At 42.9% G+C, this 15,944-nt stretch overlaps 1 protein-coding gene across 3 annotated transcripts; it reads left to right on the forward strand.

Annotated features, from left to right (window-relative positions):
- The first annotated feature begins 7,928 nt into the window (after positions 1-7,928).
- Positions 7,929-11,597, forward strand: LOC133002459 (homeobox protein orthopedia B-like). Of its 3 annotated transcripts, none has more exons than XM_061072284.1 (3): positions 7,929-8,004; positions 8,302-8,690; positions 11,109-11,597. In XM_061072284.1, exons 1-3 carry the CDS (start codon positions 7,929-7,931, stop codon positions 11,595-11,597), a joined length of 954 nt encoding a protein of 317 aa, XP_060928267.1. The 3 variants fall into 3 exon arrangements, with proteins under 3 accessions (XP_060928267.1, XP_060928268.1, XP_060928269.1); XM_061072285.1 differs by having other exon boundaries at positions 7,929-7,979; positions 8,310-8,690; XM_061072286.1 differs by having other exon boundaries at positions 7,929-7,963; positions 8,300-8,690.
- The last annotated feature ends 4,347 nt before the right edge of the window (positions 11,598-15,944 follow it).

A 15,944-nucleotide genomic window follows, 5' to 3' on the forward strand; every position in this document is an offset into this window, starting at 1 on the left:
GCCATGATTGGTGCAGGGGGGCTCGTGTGGTTGATTAAAAGGGAAAGGCTGATATCGCAGTTATTTCAGCTCCCTCCTCTCTCCCAGGGGGTCAGCATGGAGAGGGCGAATGTAAGGCACATTTAAGATGAAGTCACTGAACAGTATAGGGTGAAATATTTCATGCTGCGACCCCTGCATGCACTTTAAATTAATGACATTTTGCTTTGTTTCTCTCTTGTCGTTGACGTTTTCTGCCAAAATTATAAGGGTAAAAAAACTGAAAGATGTCAATCAATCACATTTTATTTTATAACCAATTTTCACAAGCAGTGTTTGTTTCTGCCCTTGACCCTCACCAAGAGCAAGAAAAGAAAAGAAAACAACCCATTAACAGGGCCATGTGTGAGGGATCCCTCTCCCAGGATGAATAGAAGTGCAATAGATACAGAGCACATCAGCAGAACAACTGTATTTACATTATTGATAGGAAAAGACAGAGTTGTTTTTTTATACAGGTCTGACAGAGATGAAGGGAGCATTAATGACAAATGTAATGATAGAGGTATTGACAATCATGGTTGTGTATGTGAGCATCTAATCTGGTCATAATCATAATCCAGGAAAAAATGACAGCACTAATTTGTACGTCTGAGTGGAAATAGGCCCGTAGCTCATAGTTATCCCTTGTTATTGTGTGTGTTAAAGCCTCGGAGCCTAATTCCAATTTTTCTCCCCCTCTCCCTATTTTCCAGCAAGCTGCTTTTCCATTAACTTTGGGAAAACACGTTGGCAGGTCCATTTAAAAAATAAAAAAATAAAAAAAGCCAGTGCTCCACCCTTCCCATAAGCGCCTCCGCTGCAGGAAAATAAGAAATTAAGAGCAGGAGCCATTTCATCATCAGCCCTTCGCCTCCCCCTCCTAAACACAGCATCCTCTACTGGAGCTCTGTGGAGGGCGGGACGGGGGAGCTTTACCTTAGCATATGTTAACTATTACAAGATGTCTTGATGGAACACAACGGAATGACTGGTAATTGACGTAAAATATGACAAAGTGTTGGGAGTCTTTGTGAGGAAAGCGTCGCGTATTACGGCGTATCAGCTCCCTAATGTGACTGATTAATGAAAGATCGGCCTCGCACTCACTCAGCTGATCCTGTGAAAAATGAGTTTTGTGTTGTCATCCAGACAAGCCGGCAACCGCGGCCGGAAAAGACTATTAGCCGGAATCATTATCAATAGCCATATTTTCAAACTCTATTATGGCAATCAGGCTGGAATTTATTCAATAGATTTAGTTCATTTGGATGTAATTGATAAATAATCAAAATGTATCAATGTACTTGCACACATTTCACTAACAATCAGGGAAAACTGCCCCATTTACCAGCTGACTTGGTCCAAATTAGAGCTAAATTGATGATCAATTAATCTTGGGAGGGGTAGTGTGTGAGCGTGTAGTGTTTAGCAGAGAAGAGGCAGAAATGTGCTGGAGTGGATGGAGAGAGGGAAGGGGAGGAGAGCGAGAGTGAGTAGTGGATGGAGATAGAGGGCAGAAAGGGGCAGAGAGAGAGAGAGAGAGAATGGATAGATGGGAAAGTGTGGGATTTGTGAAGTGAGAGACGAGCTGAGCCGGGTGAGTAACACACTGAAAACATAAGGAAGCTGTGATGGGCCGGCGACAGCAGAAGAAAACGTGTGTGTATGTGTGTGTGTGTGTGTGTGTGTGTGCTCTATCCTTTATCTTGCAGGTATTACTACAATACTGTCATATTTCCCATCATCATCTATGGCAAATTTCACGATTTCTGTTTGTGAGCATGTGCATCTCTTTTATATATATATATATATATATATATATATATATATATATATATATATATATATATATGTGCACTGAAAACAAATAACAATTGTACAGAGATGTAAAAAGGCTATATTTTCTTTTCCATAGAGTTCAATGTAATTTAACATTCAACAACAATATAAATTATCCTTCATTTGTTGTTATATTAATTAACGGATGACAACTGTTATTTTATGAACAATAATTGGGCATGAGTAAATTATGGTCAAGGTTATAGGGATAGAGTTATGGTAAACTATCCACAATGTCATTGTGTGTGTGTGTGTGTGTGTGTGTGTGTGTGTGTGTGTGTGTGTGTGTGTGTGTGTGTGTGTGTGTGTGTGTGTGTGTGTGTGTGTGTGTGTGTGTGTGTGTGTGTGTGTGTGTGTGTGTGTGTGTGTGTGTGTGTGTGTGTGTGTGTGTCTGTGTGTGTGTGTGTGTGTCTGTGTGTGTGTGTGTGTGTGTGTGTGTCTGTGTGTGTGTGTGTGTCTGTGTGTGTTTGTACCCCTGTATAAGTCTTAGTGAGTGAGCCGCACACTTGAAGTATCAGGTAGATCAAGTTTGTCAGGTCAGAGTGAGCAAGGTCAAAGAGACTGATCCCATTTATTCTTTAATTTGCTGAGGCATTAAATTGCACGATGTGGCTTTGCTGCAGTCTGATAATTACCAGCACATGTTTCTAATTTCAAGCTACTCAGAGACACTACTGACCCAAGTCCTCCCCTTTATCTGGTATTTTAGGAGCACAAGTGTGTGAGGGTGCACTGTACGTTTACTGTACATCTGCTTGCTACAAGGATAAACACACATTGTTCCCACCATCTGCTACAATTAAATCATAAACTGTGATGTTTAACTTAATCACCCTCCTCCCCACCACAAGCATCTCTGATATTGCCATAATAAAAGCTTTCATAACACTTTAAATGTTATATGTGATCATTGGACGGGCTTTTGTTCTGCCACCATCACCTCACTCTGGTGTTTTTTTGGGATTAAAATGAATAAACCCGGAGTTGTTTTCTGGCTGTAGTGCAGAAACCGGCTCTCGTTCAGTGTGTGGATGGCTCACTGGCACCTGTAATGTAAGGCACTCATTACCTTCAATGATGCATTACAGCTTCCTAATGATGGAGCCACAGTAATGGACCTAACTAATGACCGGACTTAAGAAAGAACATATTCTAATAGCTGGAGCAGAACCGGAGGGAAAGTCAAGGTGTCTGGGAGGAGACGGAATTAGATCTGTAGACAGCCGGAGAAACCTAATTGACTGAGGTCTGACTGTAAATACAATATGAGACTAATATGAATATAATATATTTTACATCTGTTTTAAATGCGATTAGATTGGGATAGAACCCTGTCATCTTTCCCTGTGCTCACTGTTGAGCACATTTTATTTTTGATTTCAGACACAGCGTCACCGGTGACATCATCAAAGGTCACACTCCAGCTTGACGCACTGGACTAGTAAAAATGAAATTAACACGGAGGGGGCGAGAAAAAAAAGCACATTGAAGCAGCGCGGCTTTACACAGCTGCCGACAGGGAGGGAAAATGAAAACATACAGGGCTCGTGATCAGGTGGAATCAGGCTTTTATCAGAATCCTTCTCTAAACCACAGTAGATGCTCTCAGCCAATAAACTGTCAAAACAGATTTCAGAGCAGATTTGTTTCGCTGGTTGGCCTTAAACCCTGCGTTTCCAGGATGTTTTCAGAAAGAGAGGAAGAAAAGCTCTGAGTTCAAACTGATCAGTGTTTTGAAAGTCCCCCCCAACAAGATATTATGTTCAGTAGTCAAATTAAAATTCAGTAACTAATTAAAAATGTGAACATATGTGCAGCAGCTATACAGTTGGCAATTTTACATTTTTTCATTTTTAAGTCAAAGTTTAAATATGTTGAATTACATGTTACATACATCATATATGAAAACATGTACACCTCTAGGTTAGATAGTAAAGTCTGCAGTATAAATATTAATTCACTTTATGGCAGATATACACTATGGACAATCCGGATAGTTCTTTCGGTGTATTTGTACGTGGGAACAGTGCATGTTGTGTTTATAAGTGATTGGAAGTCAACAGCCCTAGAAATCCTTGAGTAAATAAAGGATTAGTTGCAAGCACCTCATTTGAATTTCACTGGATGATAGACACCACCTCAGCTGTTGTGCATGTTGTGCATGTTGTGCAGACTCAGCTGTCCCACCAGCCTCTCATTGTTGGGACTGTCAGTGTGATATTTAGGACCCCTGCCACCTTTTAGTCAATTAGGTGACTAATCAGACGTTAAAGTCTTGTGGCAAATCAAGACCATTTTAGTTGTATAGTCAATATTTATGGTCTTTGTGATGCAGCAGCTCATAAAATCATCACAACATATTTAGCACTTGGTTTTAAGAGGCCTTTTTACTTGCAGGAGCAATGAAGACACAATTTGACAGGTTTTCTCAACTGGTTCCCACAGGGCAGATTTAAGAAATGACCAAACCTCAGAATTTTCTTGTTATGTTACGAGTAATAGTTTCGATACGTGTATTTATGATATATAAGTTGTTGGCATAACCTTTGAGACTTTTGGAGGCATTATAACCCTGATTCTGCCTCTTTTAAAATACTTATAGGACAGTGGTACTGTGTATTCATGGATGTACTTTGTGGATGTGGGACCATGAGTGGAAGTGTTCCACCTTCATGTGTAATGTTGACTGGTGCAAGGATTAACTTTTAACAGCACAACTAATGACACCATTTCAAAGCTGTCGAGACAGAGCACCAGTGTGTTGATGACACCTGGTGTGACTTTCATTGCTGTTTTAATAACCACGCACACATTGACACACACACACACGCACGCACACCTCCAAGAACACACGCAGAGACGCACGCGCTCCCTCCGTGACACACGCCCACTCTTCCTCGTTAAGGAAATGGCTCTTCTTCGCTGATTATTTGATTTGAGGCCGTGATTACCGCGCTGTGCACCGGATCACGCAGTGGCGGGGACCAGGCGGAGGGCAGCGGGCCTAATTGGGCCATGAGATGCGCAGGGCCGTGCAGCCGGGCTGGGTGGCCGGGGGGGGGGGGGGAGCCTCTAATGGGCTGGGTGGCCGGGGAGGGAAGCCTCTAATGGGCTGGCCCGGCTGCGGCTCTCTCCACTTTCTCCCAGCCTCGCTCTGCATCTCCCCGGGCTCGGGTGCGAAGCAAAAACTACAGTGCGATTCGTTAGGGAGCAGATGGAAAATCGATTTTTTTATTTGATTTCTATAAGTTGTAGTGAATGCAGATGCAGAAAGGGGGCTTGATCACACAACGCCAGCCAGATCGCCTCTTGCTCCGTGTAGCGCAGGAGGACCCATCCCTGCACATGCTCTTTCTTTTGGTTGCTGGTGTTATTTGAAGCGGTTCTGCAGCAGAGGCGCTATGAGCAATGGATTTAACGCAGTTTGATTGCTAAAAAAAAGGGGTGGACATGGAATTCTTGATCTTTGAAATTGCTCTACAAAATTGCATTTGTTTTTGGTGCGCTTCCATTAAAAGTGTCTCCTCGCGTGTAAACAGCCGTTCCGCACTCAGATGCGCCGCATTAACCCGCGTGTGGATTGTATGTGCGCGTGTTTTCACTGGGGGGGGGGGGGGGGGGGGGGGGGAGGAGATTGATGTGGTCCAGTTAGGGAGGCTGAGTGAGATATAGACCCATTTCAAGTGGGTTCCTCTTATTACAGCGATAAGTTGCAGCCTCAGGATCTGAACTGTTTCCTCTACAACAAAACCACAATATCCGATGTCATATCATCAAAGTCCATAGATTAATAACTATAGATAGATCATAATACGACCTCTGGATACATTAACTTACATAAACTAATAATTACAATTGAACTTATATATAATTAGGTGTCATTGTCTTGTTTATCTTGCTTTAAAACTTGCACAACATGATGTTAGCATGTTGTGCAAGGGACTAATATGTTTATATAATAATTTGTCATGTTCTTGTTGTTCAGCTTTACAAAAGAGCTTGCACAGCAGGATGTTAGCAACCATAATAAGAATTATTGTCATTATTATTAGTGAAGTTATTCACATCTTATGTAAATATTTAGCATTTTCTGTTTCATTTATTTTATGATAATTGCATTCTTATTATCAGATTGTAAGCACAAGATTTTTTAACTGTTTGAATTTTTTTTGTCGAATAAATCCTCGTAAATTACTAGAAAAATGCATTTAAAATAATCCTGAAATTTAAATGAATTAATGTAAATATTATTACATTTACTTCAATATATAATAATGTCACAATTTATTCTTACATGTACCAAGAGCTTGTATTTTAGCACAAATGAAAATGATCTATGACCCTATTTGGCTGGGTTTATTGCCTAAATTCAGATTATTATAATTGCAAAGTCACTACAGTTTGTTTTAATGCTTATTGGAAATCAGACAACTTCCAGAGCACATACACACCGTCCCTCCTGGCTCAAGCCCAGCTCCACACACAGTGTTGGCCTCACAACTCTCAACACAGACATGCAGTTCCTCTCCTCTTCCTCTTCCTCTTCCTCTCTCCTTGTCTACACGACTGAATCAAACGAGTCGAGCCTCTGCTGCTGCCGCCGCTGCTGATTGCTTATCCTGAACCTCCGGGAGCTGGTCACAGCTTCCCCCATCTCAGTGGACCATGCACCGGTCCCCCATTTCCTTAAGTTTTCACGCTGTGCCACATATAGGCTACTTCCCTGCGTCCCGGCAGATTGCGGTTAAGGAGCATAGAAGATGAGCTGCCTCCGTGCGGTGCAGCGGGGGAGAGAGGAGAGAGAGGAGTCCTCGCTCGGACGCCTCCTTTGTGCGGCTGCAAAGAAACCTATTTAGTCCCAGGCGGTGGTCTATTCACCGGGTTCGCCCTGACATCTGCCAACAGCCCCTCTCTCCAGAACACCACGCACTGTCTGCAGAAGGGAGCGAGGAGCGCAGATCAATGACTGTCCTGTTAATTGTATAATAGACCTACTTATAGACCTCGGCTACAGGGGCGCGATCGTTCAGGATCCACCACGTCTGGTTTCGTTTGAGCCAAATGGGCCTAAATAACTTAAATTGCAGCCCGTGCTGATGAAAAGTCGATGGGAGTTAAAGCGGCCGATTAGTATCCGAGCTTAAATCCATCTATACTCGTTTATTTATTTATTTCCTCCATTTGTTTCCACAAATCACCTGCCAAGGGGGAATGGGAGCGATATTCGTTGTGTTTGTGATCCAAGGACGGGGAGGGAAGCGGTGCTGAGAGGAGGCCTGCGTGTGGCGGTGTGTGTCTCCTCACCTGGCACATTGATTTCCCTTCTATAAACACAGTCCATCATGGGATCTCAACACAGGCCTGCACACGAGTCACAAGCATGAAATGTGTTTTAATTCACAGGGTTTTCTTCTGGGCAATTTGGGCAAATCACTCCTCCATCCCTGAAGCAGCCTCACCTGACTGTAGCCCAGTGATTTGAAAGATTTGAGACATGGGTAATCTTGGTGTTGCATTTCTTCCAGTCTCCTGAAGGAAAACAAACCTTCTTGCATGAGTTCCCCGCATCAGTCTCCACGTAGATCCATCCACGAACACGGAGTCCTGTCATGGCACGGGGCTATATATGAGATTAAACAAACACATTAAGATGTTTAACGTGGAATAATTTGAGCATGAAAAGCTAATAAATCAGAGGACGGAATGGCAGAGGATTGAATTGAATTGTAGTGTTTTCGTGCACGTCTTTGGTCTGTGCGCGTGCGTATGTGTGTTTAATAAAATAGAAGGAAAAAAAAGAAATGAAGAAGAGGAGGAAGAAGAGGGAGGGGGGAGTCACGTCGCTGACATTTCCAAGCTCCAGCTCTGATTGGCTCTTATTTGAGGAAGCGCACGGCTTCTTTCAACTAATAAGCGCCTCCCCATCGCTCTAAAGGACATTATAATGCAAGGGACCTCCTTTTTAACCACAAACCGAATTTTCGTTCATTTAGACCATATATACTTTTAAATTGCCCCCGAAGTTGTAGGATTTTTTCTGCCCGGCTTTCGCCCTGGAGCGGTACGCCATGCTCTCTCACGCCGACCTCCTGGATGCTCGGCTCGGGGAGTTGTCATCTGTGAACTCCGGCCCCAAACTCCAGTGTAAGATTTTAACTTCTTGTTTCATCTTTTATTTTGCCTTCAAGTGATAAAGAATGTGCAGTTAAATTGTGTTTACAGCTAAGTTGTTTATCGTTGGTTTGAAGGATTCTTTGCTTTAATTTATCTAGAATGAGAAATGGTGTGACAGCAGATTTATGACTCAAGCTTTTCTGACTTTATTGTTGTATATTTTTTAGAGTAATCCAAAGCTATAACAGGCAACTCTCATTTTATGATGCTGCGCTTTAAGCTCCTGCGTTCCGCCTCTCAAAGCCTCTCTCCTCTTCTTCCTCTCAGGGATGAAGGATGCTGCGGAGCTGCTCGGACACCGGGAGGCTCTCAAGTGCCGGCTGGGAGGCGGGGTGCAGGACCAGGGGCACCCGGGAGACATGGCCCCTGGTCCAGACTCGGTGGAGGGAACCACTCTCCTGCCGGGAGAAGACATCGCCACAGTCGGATCCAACTCGGCCGGCATGCCGGTGAAGGAGCAGGAGAAGCAGCAGCAGCAGCAGCCGCAGCAGAGCTCCAGTCAGTCCGCCAGTCAGAAGCAGAAGCGGCACCGCACTCGCTTCACGCCGGCGCAGCTGAACGAGCTGGAGCGCAGCTTCGCCAAAACCCACTACCCGGACATCTTCATGCGGGAGGAGCTGGCGCTGAGGATCGGCCTCACCGAGTCCAGAGTTCAGGTACAGACTCCTGCGTGTTGATGTTGTTTTTCACTGCTGTGGGTTTAGGTCCATATTTGATCTTTTCCAGCATGAACAGATGCTCATTAATATCACATCGAGGGGAAGGAGCAAACATAGGAATTCACGTGTGCAGAGGATTGAGGACTCTGCGTTTGTAAAATATAATCTGGTCACTTCTAATTATTTTTTATTTACTACATTGTATTCTTGGTTATTTTCCACTGGTCTCTCCAATAATGTTTTTATTGTCAAGTTGTGTTGAGTGCACGTCCAAGCCAAAGCTCACACCATTGACTTTGATAACAAGTTGCATCAAATTCATAATGAAGGTGCTTTATTTGGTTAGGAATAGAATTATGAACAAATATTTTCTATATATTTAATATATCCTGTCTCATTATACTTGCATGAAAAAAACACCCTGCATAAAACAGGCCAGGCAGAGCAATCAGTTGGGATTTGTTTTCAAATATTAACCATTTTCAGTATATACACACAAAACAATTTCAATTTAATTACATGTAATTCAACTATACCACAATTTGTTCAAGATGAGCATGATAATAAATATTTATATATTTTTTAAGAAGCTGTAGGCAATTTAAAAAACAACACAATGTCTCTGCCCAAGGTGCTGAAACATTTATTATTTACGCATAAAAAAGAACCCATGTGCCTTTAAAATAAATTTCTAGCCTATATATAATTCTTTATAATTTGTCAAACAAGAACAAGAATCTCAAAATAACAAGAAAAGACATTTAGGTTCCTTTTTGAATTTTCAGAAAATATTATATAATGCCACCTGTGGTAAGTGAAATATTGAAGTTGGGGGTATGACAATTCAACATACCTTTTTTAGGATTTGCCAGATTTTCTCTTGTGCAATTTTGGAACATGGACGTGCAACACATGCACATGAGTACGTAGGATTTAGATAATTAGCATGCTACAAATTAACGTGACTTAAGGTTGCAAAAAATATATATATTCTACTGTACAATTAAATAATATGGTTCCCCTTTTAAACAAGTGATTAGGATTGGAATATGTTGCACTTAGCAAAAAAACTTAGCCCTGCGTAATTAATCATTTATGTTTAGTGAGACCGAAAACACGATCTTTGTTTTTTCCTGACAAGAGCTTATTTTGCACAAGCACACAGAACCAAAGGCTCCAGTAAACCAAACACATTATCAACCATTTTCAGTCTTATTTATAACAGTGAACGGGTTATTAACCAGTGATGTAAAATTCATGCAAATGATCCCACTGAAAGCAATAAAAGCAGCACAATCATTAGTCAGCTTAATAATCAGTTCTTTATTCCAGCCCGAGCAGGGTGGTGGTGGTGGAGGTGGAGGTGGAGGTGCAGACTGTTGGTAAACACCGGTTCAGGCCCCGCGCAGGTGCAGCCTTCCGAGGGCGTGCACGCCTCCACCACGCAGCCTCGCTTTTCTAAAATGCTCCATCAGCGACGTCTTAATAGGACTCAAGAATATATTGTACTTTTTTTTTTTTTTAATGGAATGAGAAATTGCATTTTCTTTCCTCCTCCAGTGTAATGGGTTTGGGCGACGTTTCACGGATGGCTGAGCGGAATGAGAGCGAGATTTCACTTTTAATACGGAGGCATCGACTCACGGCCCCGCGCGCGCATTAATCACGGCCGAGGATGATGAAATCTTTATAAAGCCCGACCGGGACGCGCGTGCATGTGTTAGCTTTATTTTGTAGGCCCTGCGTATCAAGGCTCTGTGTGTTTGTGTTCTTTACGCGCGCGTCCGTGGACGGGCAGGGTTTCTCTTCACAGTTTGAAGTCGCGCAGGCCATTCCAGCCCACGTGATATTTAGGGCAATTTTCAGTTAATCTGTTTGTAAATAAGATGTCGAGGAGATAAATTGTCTGAGTCACTGTTGCGGGACAGCTGCAATAAAACCCTCTGTGATGTGTTATATTTCTACAGAGCACCGTCTGTATATTTTATACCATAGTAGAGAGGCTTCTCTTGTTGTTGTATAAAAATGGTACATTTATAAAATTCATAGATTGGACTGAAGTCCATCAAAGCTCCTGCGATTCGGCTTCTCCTCAGTTGTCCTATAGGCCAGATGAGGAAGGTATATCCTGTTTATTCAGGCCTCGTTGCCCGGAAATAATTTCCTCTACCGACACTGCTACTGTGGTCTAAAATATGCACTAACATGTAGTGTGTTTAATATGTGGGGAGGTTTTGGTGACATTATTGTGCGTAATTATTGGGTATTTCTCCCCACCAGCACATACTGTGAGGAACGTGCTTCCAGCATCCACCTTGCTGCCTGTATCACGGTGCAGACTATGACCTGACACCGCCTCAGACATGTACCTGTCTCTCTGGTGCCTCATGATCCCGTCTCTCTCTCTGCTCGCAGGTTTGGTTCCAGAACAGACGCGCAAAGTGGAAGAAAAGGAAGAAGACCACCAATGTGTTCCGCTCCCCGGGGACCCTGCTCCCCACGCCGGGCCTGCAGCAGTTCTCGGCCATGGAGAACAGCCTGTGCTCCTTCCACGCCAACGACACGCGGTGGGCCACGGGGATGCCGGGGGTCTCCCAGCTGCAGCTGCCGCCCTCGCTGGGTCGCCAGCCGGGCATGGGCCAGTCCCTGTCCCAGTGCAGCCTGGGCCCGCCATCAAACTCCATGGGTCTCTCCAACGGCCTGTCGTCCAACGGCTCCGGTCTGCAGTCCCACCTCTACCAGACGCCTTTCCACGGAATGTCGGCCTCTCTCTCCGGCCCCACGAACGTAACGGGCTCCCCGCAGCTGTGTAGCTCCCCGGACAGTGACATGTGGAGAGGGACAAGCATCGCGTCGCTGCGGCGCAAAGCACTGGAGCACACAGTGTCCATGAGTTTCACTTAGTCAACCCCCCCCCCCCCCCCCCTGTGGCCCCCTTTCTGTTCCCCCCTCACTCCCACTCCTCAGCTATTTAGACCAACACGAGAGAACGAGCTAATCAGCACTTAAATGTGAGAGAATGGAGACTGGCTTCATCTAGACACACTGACAGAAAGAAAAAGGACAACACTGATGGACAAATGGAAGACAAAAAAAAAAGAAACTTGAGTTCCGGGTTATTTATCTTGTTATCTCGAAAGGATTTTAACAAATGTTGATAATAAATACTATTGTAATGATCTCTAGACTAAAGGCCCTAATTACCGAGAGCCAAACAATCGTCGTATTTACGTTTTCATCGAGTGCGTCTTTACGCGCACGTGTTATTGTGTTCAGGTGAAGTTGTGTTATGTCAAACGGTTATTTATGAGATGGGGTATACATTTTGGTAAGAGCCTACACACACGCACCATACTTTAGGTGGGCCTATTGAACGGGTCTCGGGCATGCCATGCTCTGCGCATGTGGATTTAAACGCTTGGATCATTTGAGGAGAAAATGGTTCCCACTCAGATTGAGCAGATACTTTTTCAAGGCGACCTCAGTCTCGTCTGCATGAGACGGGAGCATAAATCTAAAGAGTGAAAATAAAAAAATATACAAAGATCATTTCAGTAGGCCTACTATGTTTTAGGATGTTTTGTGTAGATGAAACATTCTTGCTATGTACCCGCTGGTCTTTTTGTGACATGTTTTAACTTATTGTATGTGCTATTACTTGACACATTTCTTAAATGTTTGATCTTACATCGAAATGCACCACGTTGACGGGTTTGTACCAATTTAAAATGACAAATGAATAAAATTAATTTTCAAGAATGTCAAATCAAGGATGATTCATGGCTCCGTTGAACAGACACTTTATTGTAATATTTAGCCCTATTATCACGTCAGGGTGGATTATTCTTTTGAATAATCTAATGGGATTTAGTTTGGATTATATTTGGGAAGCCTAAAACGATATTGGAAGTATTCCTTTCGATCTTGAATTTGTTGTTCTGTCCCTTGTCGTTGCTCAGTAACCTGTTTATGAATTTACCTCCGCAGTGTGTGAGGCTGTGGGGCTGAGGGTTTATGGAGGGTGAGGGTCCCATGGGGGTAAAGATGTCGGTGCTGTGATGTGACGGTCATTGCTTTTATTTTAACCATGACGGTCACTCCACTGAGCCGACTGGTTCCACTGAAACCAAGAGGAATCACGGGGCTGCTCGCGTGTCAACAGAGGGAGATATACACCATGCAGCTCATTTTCTATAGCTTCCGTTTACAGGGTTAGATTTGGTCCAAATAAAGAGACAAAATCCATCAGTTACAGCTAAACTAAACTTTCTTAGAAAAGGCTAATATCCACTCAGATAGAAATGGCAGTTGAAACCGACTGTCAATAAAGTTTTTCTTATTCTGTGCCCATAAATAGGAATATTAAGGCAAGTGGAATCCCACCAGATGTTAGATTATATCAATAATCTGTATCTGGATCATCGCTTCCTTAGAAAACACAGTGTTCCTCATGGATGGGTTCCAAATATCCATTTGTACACATAAATAATCCAAATAGCCAAACAGTGCTTTCATTAGGTTTACACTTAAAGCAGAACAGAATAAAGCCACTGCAGAGTCAGTGCACATTCAAGCCAAACGAATTTGAACAAAAACTACTTGGTATCTTAGACTAATTTTTCTTATATTCCACCAGTGAAGTGCTTCTATAGATCTGTCTAAGGCCTATGCAGAAAATATTAGGATTTATACACCCAAAGCCAAATTTAATAAAATGATTAGCAAACTATCATATAAATTACAAAATATGTTGATTTGGTGTTTTTATGATATCACTATGCCCATAATATTGATCAATTTCATACAACCATTAAAAAGTCGATGACTAAGCCATATTCGGACAAGGATATACGAATAAAATGTGATTGATTGATTGATTGGCTGATTGATTGATTGATTGATTGATTGATTGGTTGGTTGATTGAATGAATGATTGATTGATTGATTGATTGATTGATTGGTTGATTGATTGATTGAATGATTGATAGCCTTCGTTTCTTTAGACCTGCACTCGTCATATATGTTGGCTGCAGTTGCCAAACATTGAAGTGCTTGCGTGTCTCTTTTTGAAGACAGACAACAGTCCTCTAGTTACAAATCTGATCTTACACAGTTTGTAAACTGGTGTTTTCATTATTTCACATAAGAAGATACAGACAAACAGTATTGAGCAGTTCAACTACACCTTTCGATCACTTTTGATTATTTAATTCTTCGCCATTACTTCTGCAACAAGAAAAACTCCCCTAGTTTCTTTTGTTTCATTTTCCAAAGATCCTGACGTGAAACAGTCTAACGGCCATACACCCAGACACACGGTGTGTTCCCTGTGAAGTAAATGAAATCTCTTCCATGAGAGAGAGAGAGAGTATACCTCACAGTCTGTGTCAGAGATGAGAAGTGTCAACTTGAGCCTGAAATCACAGCAGCTCAAATTAATCAGCGTGTTAACCTCATCTCGTTGTCAGCGCTGAGGCCAATTTACGGTCACAGGATGCTAATTGATGAGATATGGCATTACCATAAGCAGTCCCACTGCCTGTAAACTTCTAATTGGACTTTCGGTAACAATGCAGGAGGGTTAAACAAAGGATTAATCATAATTAACAAAAGTATATTACTTTTCCCACATTAAACAGTTGGTTCCCACCTTTTTTATTAACATAAATTTGTTTGCGGTAATTTACTGAATTATTGAAAATACCAACCCAAGTCAAGACCCTGAAAAATTCATTTATTCCTCGTTGTGCTTTCACGTGTGTGTGAGAGTGTGTGTGTGTGTGTGTGTAAGTGTGTGCGAGAGTGCGGGTGTGTGTGTCTGTGTGAAACCCCCTGTGTCTGCTGTACCCAATTATCGTAAATGGAATGAAATGAAAAGTTTTGTAACATTAAGTAAGAAACTTTTTTTACATTATTTCTCAAGCTGTTAACAAGCGTGCCGTACAGCAACAAAACACTGGATCACACTGTAATTACATTTACATTCAATGACCAGGCCACGCCATTAATTCACAGAGAGGAAAATATATAATTACCTTGCCAGGGAAGGTTGAACAGTTGAAAAATGTAATTTTTCTTGGGAAAATCTATCGTTGAGGCACAGTCGTAAGTTGTTTACACTCACCGAAGAGTTACAGTCAAAGATAATAAGCCAATATCATTGTGAATTTAAGAGGTAAATGATGTTAAACCCATTTAATTGTGGAGAAGACTTTGCCAACCTTATAGTCTCACATTAAATTTCTAAATAAATAGATATCTTTTGGGAAAAAGGCAAAACAAAGCCACCTTTCCTTTCATCTATTGCCTGTTTCCATAGTGATTTGAGGTCTTTGCATGTATATTTACTCCTACAGCTCTAAAACCAACCCTGACTGAACAGGAGTTCATTTTTCCAGAATAAAGTGGCCCACCCCCCCAGAAGCCTGTAATCAAAGGATATTTCACGACAACAGTTGATCAAATGTTATAACCACACATGCAGCCACACTGACTGCTGCTCCACCCATCCAGGCTGGTGCTGCAGCCTGTGTCAGGCCCCAGAGTGTGTGTGTCGCTCTGCTGAATCTACCTCTGTGTGTGTGTGTGTGTGTGTGTGTGTGTGTGTGTGTGTGTGTGTGTGTGTGTGTGTGTGTGTGTGTGTGTGTGTGTGTGTGTGTGTGTGTGTGTGTGTGTGTGTGTGTGGCTCAGCCCACCAGATCCAGCCCTGTGCTGACTACACTGTGTCCTGGGCTGCAGTAACAGATGTGAAATCACATTACCCAAACGCTGCAATTAGTCTCACTCGCTCGCGGGTTAATGAGTTTGTGGAAATGTGCGACCCATTCCTCATTAGGTAATTTCTCATGCACTGATGAGAGAGGGAGAGAGATGTGGGCATGGCGACTCAGTGGAAATGGCACATAGTCTGGTGCAGCAGCTCTCGTACTGTAAAGCTCAATGCAGCTGAGGAGGAGGAAGAGGAGGAGGAGGAGGAGGAGGAGGGGTGGAGGCCTGCAGCTGGACAACTTTGGGGAGGAGATGTTTCACATGATCATGAATCACCGAGGACAACTTCCACGTATGCTTTTCTGTGAGAGAATTCCTGAGCAACCCCATTTACACCGTTAAATCTCCTGTGCAGCAGCTCCTGGTGCCTGTTGGCGTGTCTCACCGTGGACCTGCTGGGCTCAGATCCACGTTGCGAGTCCCCGGAGTCCCTGTGTGAATAGACAACCCGGGGGCAAAGCTGTGTCAGGACACAATGGACAA

Source organism: Limanda limanda, chromosome 5, assembly GCF_963576545.1.
Source record: "Limanda limanda chromosome 5, fLimLim1.1, whole genome shotgun sequence".
Lineage (NCBI taxonomy): Eukaryota > Metazoa > Chordata > Actinopteri > Pleuronectiformes > Pleuronectidae > Limanda > Limanda limanda.